This window comes from Nicotiana tabacum, chromosome 19 (assembly GCF_000715075.1).
Source record: "Nicotiana tabacum cultivar K326 chromosome 19, ASM71507v2, whole genome shotgun sequence".
Lineage (NCBI taxonomy): Eukaryota > Viridiplantae > Streptophyta > Magnoliopsida > Solanales > Solanaceae > Nicotiana > Nicotiana tabacum.
In genome coordinates, this window is record NC_134098.1 from 107,105,736 (window position 1) to 107,120,253 (window position 14,518).

General features: G+C 35.8%; 2 protein-coding genes across 2 annotated transcripts; both read right to left on the reverse strand.

Moving 5' to 3' along the window:
* Positions 1–3,270: 3,270 nt before the first annotated feature.
* Positions 3,271–8,369, reverse strand: LOC107780788 (cyclic nucleotide-gated ion channel 1). Its single transcript, XM_016601369.2, is given in 10 exon segments — positions 3,271–3,517; positions 3,519–3,768; positions 3,869–4,263; positions 4,346–4,582; positions 5,089–5,200; positions 5,295–5,584; positions 5,881–6,093; positions 6,188–6,722; positions 8,010–8,167; positions 8,259–8,369. Coding segments are annotated over 9 exon segments (2,145 nt in total). The 5' UTR covers positions 8,042–8,167; positions 8,259–8,369; the 3' UTR covers positions 3,271–3,436.
* A 1,688-nt stretch (positions 8,370–10,057) lies between these two features.
* LOC107780759 (non-specific lipid-transfer protein 1) lies at positions 10,058–10,751 on the reverse strand. The gene is made up of 2 exons (XM_016601341.2): positions 10,329–10,751; positions 10,058–10,233 (listed from the first exon to the last, which is right to left on the reverse strand). Exons 1-2 carry the CDS (start codon positions 10,667–10,669, stop codon positions 10,218–10,220), a joined length of 357 nt encoding a protein of 118 aa, XP_016456827.2. The 5' UTR covers positions 10,670–10,751; the 3' UTR covers positions 10,058–10,217.
* Between the last annotated feature and the right edge of the window lie 3,767 nt (positions 10,752–14,518).

A 14,518-nucleotide genomic window follows, 5' to 3' on the forward strand; every position in this document is an offset into this window, starting at 1 on the left:
TTTGCTCTAAAGTTGATGAGCTTGGCTCAGAAGGAATGCCAATCTCAATCTTCACTTGGTTCTGTGTACTCTTTCCTTTATCTGTATTACAAGAACTAGAAGACTCTTTTCTAGAATGTAACATAGAGGATTCATCAAAGGTTACATCTCTGCTAATTATAAATTTTGGTGCCATGGGATCAGGATACCATAGTCGGTATCCTTTCACCCCAGATGCATACCCAAGGAAAATGCACTTTTTAGCCCTTGGCTCTAATTTTCCATCATTTACATGCATGTATGCAGGGAAACCAAATATCTTTAAATCAGAATAATTAGCAGAAGTACCTGACCACATCTCCTCTGGAGTCTTAAAGTTCAAAGGTGCATAAAGAGCTCGGTTGACAATATAACAAGCTGTAGAGATAGCTTCTGCCCAAAAGGCATTTGTCAACCCAGCATTTGAAATCATGCAACGATCCCTTTCCAAAAGAGTTCTATTCATCCTTTCTGCCATACCATTTTGCTGAGGTGTCATTCTCACAGTACGATGTCGAGCAATTCCTTCATTCTTGCAAAAATCGTTGAATTCATCATTACAAAATTCCAAGCCATTATCTGTTCTAAGCCGCTTAACCTGTTTTCCTGTTTGCTTCTCAATCAAAACTTTCCATTGTTTGAAATTTAAGAAAACATCACTTTTATTTTTCAGGAAATAAACCCAAACTTTTCTTGAATAATCATCAATGAAAGTTAACATATACCTGACACCACCTTTTGATGGGGTACGTGAAGGACCCCAAAGATCTGAATGAATGTAATCCAAAGTACCTTTTGTTCTATGAATCGCTAAAGATTTGAAGCTAACTCTTTTTTGCTTCCCGAACACACAATGTTCACAGAACTCCATATTTCGGGTACTTTGGCCACATAAGAGACCTCTTTTACCGAGGATGGAAAGACCTTTTTCACTCATATACCCCAATCGCATATGCCACAATTTGGTGATGTCAGAATCTGATTTATCTGATATTGAAACTGCAGCAACACCTGTAACAGTAAATCCCAAAAGAGTATACAACGTACCAGATCTGCGTGCTTTCATGATCACAAGAGCACCATGAGAAATTTTCAGAACTTCACCTTCACCTGTGTACTTGCACCCAAGAGATTCTAGAGTGCCCAAAGAGATGAGATTTTTCTTCAAGTCAGGAACATGTCTAACATCGGTGAGAGTTCTCACCACACCATCGTGCATTTTGATTCGGATGTACCTTTTCCAATAACTTTGCAGGCAGCATTGTTGCCCATCAAGATAACTCCACCTCCAATTGATTCATATGTGGTAAATAAATTCCGACTGGGACACATATGATAAGAACAACCCGAATCTAAAATTCACTCATTATTAGATCTGAAACTATTATTAGTTGCTAAAAAAATAGTTCCCTCAGTCTCATCAGCAGCTACACTTGCTTCGGCAGTGTCAGTATTTTTGTGCTCATTTTTCTTTTCTGTATGCTTTTCTTTGTTTTTCAATTTAAAGCATTCAGAAATAATGTGACATTTCTTATGACAATATTTGCACATGACATTTCTGTATCTAGATTTTGACCTTGATTTAGGTTTCTCACTACTTGAATCTTTCTTATTGGATCTACCTCTTATGAATAAGCCTTCCCCTTGGTTCCCACTAGTTTCCCCAGTAATATCTCTATTTATTTGTTCTTTTGATTTCAAAATAGATTTGATATCTTTATAAGAGATATTATCCTTTCCATAAAGCATAGTATCTCTTATATGTTTAAACGACTGGGGTAAGGAAACAAGCAATAACACAGCTTGATCCTCATCTTTGATTTCAGCATCTATGTTACTTAAATCCATAAGAAGAGAATCAAAAGTATCAAGATGAGTAAGTATAGAGGTACCTTCAGCCATACGAAAAGTGTAGAGTTTTTGCTTTAGGTAAAGCCTGTTTTTTACTGTTCTTTTCATATATAGGGTTTTAAGCTTTTTTCATATGCCTTTGGATGAGCTTTCTGCTGCAACTTCACGCAAAACCTCATTTGAAAGATTTAAAATAATATATGCTTTTACCTTTTTGTCTATGACAGCAAACTCCTCGTCCGTCATTTTATCCTACATATTCTCCTTTCCTTGTAGTGCCAAATCTAAGCCATCCTGAATTAGGATAGCTTCCATCTTTAATTGCTACATTCCGAAGTTTGTACTTCGGTCAAATTTCTCAACATAAGACTTTGTTAGAGTCATTTTGGCTATTTAAACTAACCCGGTTAGATCTGGCTCTGATACCAATTTGTTAGGATCGGGAACCCGGGTAGTGCGGAATTTAGCCAAACAACGGTATAATGACAATAACAAAGACAATGGAAGTTGATAATAACGGCAATTAAAGAATATAAAGTAGACACAAATTTAACGTGGTTCGGTCAAGGTGACCTACGTCCACAAGCGGAGAGGAGCAATTTCACTATACCAACAAGAGTACAAAAGAGAGTACAAAATTAGAGTAAATACTCTAATTAATCCCAAATACCCTAAGAGAATAACCTCACAAGATCACTCCAAAGAAAGGGTTCACACAAGTATTTCCCAACACTCACTTTCTTACAAAATACTCTATAATGAAATAAAGGAAGAGAAAGAAAGACAAGAATGAAAAACTCTTGAATTGGTGTGTTTGCAAATGAGGAGAAACTCCTCTATTTATAGCAAGAAATCCTTGGCCTAATAATGGATATTATGTCATGGCAAATGTCATGATCCACAAATTTGTTATAATGGATATTATGTCATGGCAAATGTCATGAACCACAAATTTGTTATAATAGATATTATGTCATGACAAATGTCATGAAAAATTGGCCATATTACAATATACTGGATTCAATTGTTGACATTTCCGCTGCGAGAAAGGAATTCAACCAGGCTAGAATATGCAAAACTTTTTGCTTCTTCTTTTTCTCAAAAACAAAAATCCACCTATACGAAATCTTGCACAATCAAGAGAATATTTTTAGTACGAAAAACAAAGTTTTCAAGGTCAATTTCTTTTTTAATACGCTTCCTTATTTTTTGGAATACAAGATGAGAAGCAAAAGATCACGGGCCGATAACAAGATTCACATCCACCTTTATACACACACATCTGTGTGCGCACGCGTGCAAAATCGTGTAAATTTGATAATTTTCTCTCTTTCTGACTCTGCTAACTCTCATAAACTCTAAATCTCGACTTCAGAGTTCAAATTTGACTAGAGCGAGACATGTAAAATAGCCAACATCTATTGAAACCCATAGTTTAGTAGAATACTACAATTTACAAGGCAGGGGTAAAATGCCAGTTATATTCAGGGATTCTAATCTTACAGAGATACAGCAGACTCTTCTATCTGAATAACTAACAGTAAAACCAAACTGCAACAGCCAGGTCTTAGATGAGCCTCTTTCCAATATTCCTAATTCTAGCTTTAGGAGCTAAAATCAGGTTCAGCTGGCTTCTGAAGCAGTAAGGGACTTACTCTGCTAGATGATTTGGAACCCTTTAGGTGGTTGCGCCGCAAGACACGCAATGCGTTGGCAGCAAACCTTGATGCATAAATGGTAGCCCCAAGACTTGGTATATTTGCAGTCTCATTTTCCAATGCAGCCTGCAGTCTATCTTCTTCCTCTCTCAAAGATTTCTCAAGCTTGTTCCTGTAGTGTCTGCGCCATGCTGCTTGTATAAAACATGCTGCCCATGTCCTCCAGTGCTGTGAATAGAACCTAAAACAGACAAAAGTACATTGAAATTGTTAAGAGCTTCTCGAAAACTGATGGCAGAAAGACTTGTGCTTTGAAATTGAACAAGGTTTGGTCAACATACCTAAAAGCATGCCGAATCTGCTTACTATGAAGGTGTCTAAATTGGGCGGCAACAAACTTGAGATCATCAGCTGTGAGAGCAAAAGCTTCAACATCTATAACAGCTTGCACTGTTCTAGTTGAGGCTGGAAGAGTCGAGGAAGCATGGGGATCCAAAGCCCATGTAAGAAGCTCCTCTCCACAGAAATCACCAGCCGTGAGAGATGCAGAGTTGAAGAAGCCAGTTCTTCCGCCATTGGTAGTTATAGTCAACAAAGTACCTCTCATCAGAAAAAGCATCTCATTCACTGGATCTCCTTCTCGAATTATGAAGCTATTCTCTGTGAAAAGAGCTGGTTTCAGTCGATCACACAATGCATCCAGTAACTGTTCATCCATTTTCTCAAACATGGGTACCTAAACATATAGAAGATTAAATAAGGCCATCAGTTTCAAGAATGCAAGAAAGGACATGATGAGAACAAAAATAGGAACTCACTCTTTTGAGCAAAGACCAGCAGAGATGGCGCTTTACGTCTCTCCTCAAGTCTTTGGGAAGGTTACAAATTAGATAATCTTCATCAACGCCTCTAGTTTGTTGCCATTTGTACTGCTCATATCTTCGAATGCGCTCTCTAAGGTTGTCAGGAAGCATGCGGTGAGACATCCACTGTTCTGCATCCCGCCTTCTCAACCTCATCCCTTCTACTCTAACTGTGATAGACTGCAAATATTCCTGTAGCCAGCAATTAATGAAACATTAGTTAACGTCAATTCTCTCCAATGTAAGGCATTTTCATCTTTTCTTAGTTTGGCAAAAGGAAACCCACAACTTAATCTTGAAAATAAAAGAAGTTGAAGTGCTGTAGAAATGAAATACATAGTCAAGTTAATGATTTACTCATTTCTTGATAGATTAAAAACTAAGAGGAAGAGATTAAAACTCAATGCATATTGATGCCATGAATGTTAAAAAAATTCACTTAAAACAGATTAGCTTAATTCAAGACTCTTAAGGTAAGAACTAAGAATCCGTTTGGATTGGTTTATTTTAAGTGCTTTTAAGCCATTTTGTAGTGTTTGGATAAAGTAAAAAAGTGCCTTTGAACACTTGTTTTTAAGCTAAAATGACAAAAATAAGCCAAAAGCCAGAATTACTAACTTACGACTTTTGGCTTAAAAGTCACTTAAAACAAGCCCATCCAAACGGACTCTAAGAATAGGTGCTCCATCAACGTGTACCTGCATGTTGCCAATAAGCAAGGAAAACAGAATCAGCCCAAGAATGCAGATGAAGACCGCAAAGAGAATCTCCCCTAGAAAGTCGCTTGTGTTAAGGCCTTGGCCTAGAGAACTGAGATACATAAGACAGAAGGTTCTGCTTAGCTGACAGACAGTTAGAAGATGATTAATAAGGATAATGAAAAACAAAAAACAGTAGCACAGACCTTAAATTTCGCAGCCCCCACCAGAAGCAATAGCTGAGTTTGGACCAGAAGTTTCTTCTTTGTACAACTCGAGACTGAAGAGCATCACGAAATATCCCAAAATCAAAGTCATTCTCTTGTATTTCTTCCGGTTTCAGGAGACGACAAGAAGAATTAAGAAATTGAGCATTTTTCCCTTGTTGCCCGCAACATAAGTGGTCTAACACACATTCTTCAAAACCCTTACATACTTGGCTCCAGCAGTTGTCTTGTCTTTCCACTGTGATCAAATACCACAGGGCTCCAACTACCTGAGGTCCGATAGTTGTGCATATTATTATACATGTGAAGAGAAAAAAGAACATATATATACACACACACAAAAAAAAAACAATGATCTCCTGTTTCGTTAGGAATCAGTGTCTTAGTGGAATAGAACATGCAAGTATAGTTATAAATAAGTAATTCAGATATTAATTACTAAAGTAAATAATATGTCTCACAAAGGATGATTTATTTTTGCAGAAGACAGGTAAGCAATGTCTGCAAATTCTGACCATAGATTAAAGAACAATTGATATAAAATGAGTGATATAAGGAAACATACATTACTGGCGATCATGAATAGGAATAAGTTGAAAGCAGCTCCAGCCCATGCCGTTTCAGTAAAAAAACCTGTTGTCCTTGTTACTTCTTTGTATAACGGAAATATCCTAAAGATTCTTGGAACATATTGTGTGAAAACAACAATCACCAACTGTTTTTTCATCACCAGAGATATGGCACGATTCGCGTTAGGAGCGTTGATAAAGAGCACGAGCTGGTACCAACATAAGGGTAAGTATACACGTTAATATCAATCTGTAACCAATATATATAAGCTTTGAAGCATATTGAAGGAATTAGACACAAACCTGTGGAAGTGGAAGAACAGCTAGAATGTCAATGATGAAATAAGGGATGTATCGCTTGGCTATAAGGGAAGAGTCCTCAATCAACTCACCCCTACCAAATACTCGAGAAGAAGGAGCAATAAAGCCAGTTCGAAATTGCAAGATAATATGATATATATAGAAAAGATCGGTGACTGATCGAAGAACAGAAATAGGGATCTTTAATGAGTGGTCCAAATCAAGGCATTTCCTCTTGATATCAACGACAGAAATGTAGAAGAACAATGGATCAATGGCCACTGAAACTATACAAGCCAAGACAAATATTTTGTTCCAGAATTGAAGAAAAGGCTCCTGAGGATCAAGAACTTTATTTCTTGATGATCCTGCAGATACTTCTTTTGGCCTGCCACTTAGAGAAGGGATGTGCAGCGATTTTCTTTTTAAACTACTTATTCTATTGGAAAATCCTCTTCTAATAGTACTCATCCATGAGCTGGTTGATGATTTTCTGCCTGAAAACAGCCTATTATCTTCTGACTTGCAGTCCTCAAACCTGAGTAGAACAGGTCATATTATTAGATACTAGAAAAATTAATTATTTCTGAAAGTTAGAAACACAGATATTTCTATCTAATATCATAAGGCAAGGGATTTAACATACATTGTAGTTTTACTTTACATAATTAGTATAATTTAACCTGTTGTAACAGGTTGCTTATATTGTTTTTCCGGGTAACTAGCTTCATTTTACAGTTACTTGTAATTTATCATTTTGCTGACATGATGGTGTTTTATTGTTCTAAACTTTCAAACTGTCAGTGTATGGAAGTTGAATGTTTACCCGAAAAATAGGATAGAGTTAAATTTGTATATGATTCTAAGGATACGTGATATAACTTGGTACAAATTGCAGAGTGAAATAGAAATATATATATTCTTTGACAGATGGAATGAAATATAAGGCAGAGAAAAAGGAAATGTTGATGAACAAGGCAAAGTAAATGAGCCCAAAAGTGTTAATCTCTCTTGTCTTTTTTTACAATGCCCTTTATGCTTACAAGAATTTTCCTCTTTATAGTAGAGGGATCCTACTTTATCTATATAAAAAATATATAGTGGAGAACCCATGATAAATTGTCTTTTCCTCGATTCCTGCCAAGATTCTCTCCCCTGGTGCGGTTGCAACGGCTCTTGTCTGTGAGCTCGATACCGGCTCGAGCTCGGTATTGGATCGAGCCCTCGGCCTTGGTTCGAGCTCGACTCTGACTCGGAGTCTTGATATTCGAGGTGAGTGTTGGTTGGTCTATGCATCTTCGATAATCTCCGCTTTGCCTCGTAGTTCGATTTGGATATGAGCTCGATAATGATACCGAGCTTGTCGTTGATTGGTCTTAGAGCTCGAAGCTCGACACCCTTACATCGGATCTCGACCCGTCGTCACGCAGATACCCTTTGATCGAAGTATTATCACCTCGACCAGTCCGTACGACTGACTCAATCGGTTTTGACCGTACACATTGAACTTTAAACCAAAAGATACTATGCAAAATACAAACATAGAGCAAACAGAAGCATAAAACAACAACAATAATCCAGTGGAGTCCCACAAATGGGATACGCAGACCTTACCCTAGCTTGGGAGGTAGAGATTCTGTTTCCGAAAGACGGAAAAAATATCAGAAGATACTCTACAGACTACAATAGCTAAATTCAAGAAGCCATTTCATCAGGTCTTAAAATTCATGCAATATTACTTCTGATAACAGAATTGTTTTAATTTGTCAGTTCACAAGTCAAAGGTGCAAAACACAGGGTAGAGGAGGCTGGTCATCGAACTAACCTTAAGTATTTTTCTTGATTGACAATCGTCATTTTCAGCTTCTGCCCTTATGGTATGCTCGAAACTTCAACTTCTCTTTAATTTCTAGAAAGAGAATAATGGTCAATCAAGAACGGTTCCCTCCTTCCAGTATACAGTGCTCTTATATAGCATGAAACCTACTCTTCCAATTGAAAGTTAATCAATGATAACTAAATTAAAAAATTCAAATATCAAAATACTAGTGTCATATTAAATTTCAAAATGTACCTTGAGGTATATTAAAGTGGAGTCGAGAGAAACTTACATTTGGAGAAATAATAATGTACCTTGCTTGAGTGCGACTGAGGAATATAAGAAGAGAAAGAAAGGGCGTGTTTTCATAGATTGAGAAGGTTCCTGGAAATTGCTTTGCTGCTATAAATAAAGCAGCGTTGGATCATTGCACGTCAAAATTCGGTCCTTTTCTTAATAGCTGAAACTCTCAAAGACTAATTTGGTCGGAGTACAGTCGTAAGTCAATGAGGAGCTGCTAAAAAGGGACTGTTATGGGTCCTACCAAGCACTTATAAATTTTAATCGCAAGGTTAGACTAATAAGGTAGTTTAAGAGTTGCTCAAACGTTTAATAAAGTGAACGGTTTTAATTGACCATAATATCTTGAGACGATGTTGAAATTGATCGGTAAATGAAGGACTTTCTAGTCCTACAATATAAAGTTTCTGAAGAAACAAATAGAAGTGTGAAAAAAAAAAAGAAATTGTTTATGTTTCCCTAATAAGGGAGCTTCCATGTTGATACAGTAGTAATTCGACCGATCTAATTATTATGGCATTACAGCCTCTTTGGCTAAGATTCTAACTTTAAAAAAAAAAATGTTGATAAGAAGTAATTTGTGTTTGGCTAATTAACTATTTTTCTGCTTCTGCTTAAAAATATTTTTTTTTTATTCTAAAAGTTTGGTGAAACACTTCAACTTTGAAAAAAATATTTTTAAAAAAAAATATTTTTGGCTTTGGAGAATTTTGGCCAAACAAGCTATTCTTTTTCTCAAAAACTGCTTTATTTTTATCCAAAAATACTTTTTTACCTCTAAAAGTTTGGTCAAATAACTTAACTTTAAAAAAAAAAAAAAATATTTTGACCAAAAAGAAATTTGACCAAACCCGCTACAGTAATAGTTCAGTGCAAAATGCAAATACAGTAAATGAAGAAATTAAAGAACGTTCGAAGCAGTAGTTATCCAAAAGGAAATGCATTAAATAATTAACTCATGGAACATTTGGTCAAAAGATTCGATGTTGACAACCCAAATTCCATAAAGACAGGAATTTAAAAAAAATAAATATTTCACGCGGGTATATCGTTGAAACAAAAGCTTATCCTCCACCTAATTCGCACTATCAAGTTGGAATCTTACGCTTGTTTTTGGATGATACCTTGATTTAAAAATTGATTAATAGAAGGACGATGAATATTTTTATCCATGGAATTCTGAAAGATATTATTAATGTCGTATATGGGCTTGAAAAGTTTTTTTAATTTTTTTAAAATAACGGAATTAGAAAAAGACTATTCAAGAATCAAGACAAAAAGATTAATTAAAAAAAAAAATTAAACAGTTAGCACACCAGGGTGGTCGAATATGAGAGAAGCAATCGATGAGAATAATTTTTGCCAATATATGTCACTCTGCCCTAACAACCTAATTAATCCATAGAATTATAAATGTTAGATTATTGTCACATCTCTCCTCAAGATTACACAAGCAGTTTTGGATGGCAATATCATGATCTAGAAGATGATTTATTTACACATGTCGTCGTCTTTAACCCAAATATCCATATGTTTTTTGATGATAATACAGTGTCACAAGTCGGCATTCATGAGATTATTTTGGTACGATAGAAATTATTTTTCAATTTTTCATAAAAAAGTCATTTTCTAGTGTTTATTTATTAAAGAACTTCCAATATTTTCCATATAATGATAATTTATTTTTCATGAAAAAGCTCATATGAACCGTCTCTCTTGGTGAACTTGGTCTAAGACTACCAAAAACAAAGGCATTAACCAAATTTATATATATCATAATTCAACATTTAACCGTCTGCATACATTTGAAGTTTACAGTGGATCAAATTGCTTTCAGATTTCAGACATGAGATGAACATCTATATATGTTTTATTCATAAATTTGAGCAGCTTCCGAGATTCACTACCCATTCATCAGTACATAGAAATCCTGCATGCATGTAATAAAAATAATAAGTTAGATTAGATTAAGCAGACGACACAAAATCGGTTGAAAATTAAAGTTTAAAGGTATAAACTAATTACGTGTTACAGTCGTAGTTTTTATCAATAGGAGGCATATTAAAAGAAATGCCACATTTCTTGGGGAGTTCAGCTACGAGAGTGGGATTGACATTTCCAGCATGAATAAATGCGTTTTTTAAGCAGTTGCAGATAGCGACTCGATCTTCTTTGGTTTTAGCGAGTTCATATATGTTATTTATACCAGTGCAGCAAGGTACAGATGGATCACCTCCACCTTGAATGTACGATAGACAAGGAGCCAGCTGCGTTGTAACTGTTGGACAGGAAGGAGGAGCACCCAACGCGCCCTTCTTTGAAATTATTACAAGGGCTAAAGCAAGGAACACAAGAAACCGAGCCATATCTATTGCTTTATGGACTAAACTATTGAAGAAATGTAAGTTAAATTCTCTCTGTGTGTAGAATTATGTGCAAATGAGTGACATATATATATATATATATATATATATATATATATATATATATATATATATATATATATATATATATATATATATACACACACACACACACACACACACACACACTTGTAACATGCGATTCTCATGAATTAGAGTTTTCAATTCTCTGCGCAGTTTGTTGTTCAATTGGAATTTCACACGATATTTCCTCTTCTATTTGGAGATGTGAGTTGCTTGATTCAAATTCTCTGTCAACGACAATATACGTATTAGAGGAATAAATTAAAGCAAACCATTGGCTGTTCATGTGTAATTAAAGCAAGCCATTTTTTTTTTTTTTTTTTTTTGGGATTTTAAGGCAGCCTGCCGATCTTAACTTTGCACATAGTAATTTTTTTTTTTTTTTTTACATACAAAGTCTCTTTTTGTTGGGTATATTTTTAGGGCAAAATATAAAATTGGCAGGTTGACCGAAACTAATTGTATTCATTTGTCAAAAAGTATATAAAATATGTATCTTTTTCGTATATAATACATACACATAATGTATGAAAAATATACATTTTATCGGCTATTATTTTTGGGAGCGGCTTAAATATAATTTCACATATTTTTCTTTATATGGTTGTTCTTTTGCTGGTTTACACACTACTACGGTTTACACACTTATTTTATGCGGTGAAAAGGAAGTTATTAAGATGTTTTAGGCGATGCCTCCTTACTTTTAAAAGATCTTCTCTAAATAAGGTGTGATAATCACAGATTCTTTCCATTAAATTAAGATATATGAAAAAGTCAATCGCATCAAAGTAAATCGGGTTTTGTAAAGGAGTTAGTTAATTGCACTATAATTCCCTGATCATTAGTTAGCTACAGGAGTAATTATGTCATTTTTCTTATTTACAACGGTCATCTATTAGGAGTCAATAAATATTAGTATAAGTATATGTATACATTCATTTTGTTAGTAATGACCGACATTGCTAAGCAGAGAAGTAATCATATTGTTCTCTCTGTTCTTTACCTTTCTTCTGCTTTCAATTTCGTCTTCTCAATTCATTCAGTTGTGGATTACACTTCATAATCAGTATAAATCAGTGAAAGTTAACATGGTATCAGAGTCCTAATTAGCTGAATTGAGGGATTTTTTGCAGATTTCTGGTTAAATCGAGGAATTCAGCTCTTTTTGTGGCAGAAACCCTAATTACTTATTATTTTCATGGCGATTGAAGATGATGTTGCCGATAAGGAAAACGGAGTTACTGGCGGTATTTCCGGTGGAGGACCGATGGTGATTGACCATAATCACCCACTCTATCTCTACCAGTCTGATGGCCCAGGATCGTTGTCCATAGATTTTTTATTGACCGGCATGGATAATTACATGATTTGGAGTCGAGCTATGAAATTGTCACTACTTGGGAAAAATAAACTCGGTTTTGGGGACGGCACGATCTCAAAAGAGGATTTTGAGCCAGAACTATGGAAGTTATGGAATCGGTGTCACGACCCGAAATTCTCACCTTCGGGACCGTGATGGCGCATAATATTTCACTTGCTAGGCAAGCCAACGTTAGAATAATATTAGTCATTTTTAAATAATTTTAAAATTAATTAGTAACAAAGAAACATATACGAAAATAAAGTCTGAAATAAAGTGAATAATCCATAATAATAGCGATGTCTAAATACCATCCCAGAACTGATGTCACAAGTGCACGAGCTACTAGAATAATACAAATAAAGATCTGAATAAAAATGAAGTTGTGTGAAAGAAATACACAGTTACGACAAAGTGGAAGGAGACTTCAGAACTGCGAATGCCATGTAGTTATACCTCAAGTCTCCTGCGAATAGCTGAATCCGAGCAAATCTACTGTGCGCCACTGGGACCAACTCCGGTATCTGCACAAGAAGTGTAGAGTGTAATATGAGTACAACTGACCCCATGTACCCAGTAAGTGCCGAGCCTAACCTCGACGAAGTAGTGACGAGGCTAAGGCATGTCACTTACATTAACCTGTATGCAATAATAATAATAACAACAATACTAGAAATAAAACAGGCAACTCATTCAACAGCTGAAGTCAACTCGACAGTCATAACCAATTATTATTTCAGTCAGTTTCCGTTGCGGCATGCAACCCGATCCCATAATGTATTCATATTCAATTCCGTTGTGGCGTGCAATCCGATCTTATTGTTGCGGCGTGCAACTCGATCCTCAATATATCTTTTTAATCAATTCTGTTGCGGTGTGCAACCCGCTCCTCCAATATAATTTACCAAATCTTATAAAAAAAATTACTCTAATAAATGCAATAATAAATATAAAATTATAAGACAACAAACATACAATAATAATGAACTATTTAGAAATAAGTGATGACATGTAGCAATTAATTGTAAAAATTAAGGAGAAAATAGGCAATTTAATAATTAGTATGCTAAATTTCAAGTAGCAATTAAGTCACATAAATCAAATAAGGATGAAGCAATCATAGCATGGATTTAAGGCATAATATTGAGCAAGGAATATGAGAGAAATAATTAATATAATAATTAATTCATGATTTAAAACGATTTATGATTTTTAAATAATTATGCAAACAATTAATTTGATGACGTATAGACATTCGTCACCTCGCCTATACGCCGTTCACATGAATTTCACATAACAATAATTCAAGAGTTCTATTCTCTCAAGTCAAGGTTAACTACAACACTTACCTCGCTTCGCAACCAATTTCAAGATTCCAATAAACCTTTGCCTCGCGAATTTGTGTCCGAAAGCTTCAAATATAGTCACAAACAATTCAATATACTCAACACAAATCGTAGGAATTAATTCCATGTGAATCTACTAATTTTTCGAATTAAAATTCGAAATTTATTTTAAAAATCGACAGTGGGACCCACGTCTCGAATCCCGGAAAAACTCACGAAATTCGAACACCTGTTCCGTTACGAGTTCAACCATATAAAAATTATCGAATTTCGACATTGGACTGATCTTCAAATCTTCATTTTACATTTTTGGAAGATTTTATAAAAATTTGATTTTTCTTCTATAAATTCACGGATTCATGATGTAAATGAGTATGGAATCATGAAATATAATCAATATAGGATAAGGAACACTTACCCCAATATTTTCCCTTGAAAATTGCCCAAAAATTGCCTTATCCGAGCTCAAAATCGTGAATAATGAAAAATGGGACGAAATCCCATTTCCAGAACTTAAGTTCTGCTGGTCCAGGGATTTCTTCTTCACGAACGCGACAGCACCCTCGCGTTCGCGAAGCACATTTTTGTGCTGCCCCAGATTTCTTCTTCGCGAACGCGAGGGCAATCTCGGGAATGCGATGCCTTGCCAAACTTGGCCTTCGCGGACACGGTCCCCCCTTCACGAACGCGAATCCTTATCACTTGGTGCCCAGCCAGGCCCCGCCCCTTCTACGCGAACGCAAACACCACCACGCGTTCGCGATGAACACTACCATTTACCCTTCGCGAACACGGTCCCCTCTTCGCGAACGCGAAGAGTAAAGTTTGCCTGCCTCCAGTTCCTCTTCGCGAACGCGAGACCTCTCTCATGAACGCGAAGAAGGAAACCAGACAGTGCATCAGAAAAATTCCGGCAAAGTTCTAAGTCCAAAATTCAACCCGTTAACCATCCGAAACTCGCCCGAGGCCCGGGACCTCAACCAAATACACCAACAAGTCCTAAAATATCATACAAACTTAGTCAAAATCTCAAATCACATCAAACGACGCTGAAACCACGAA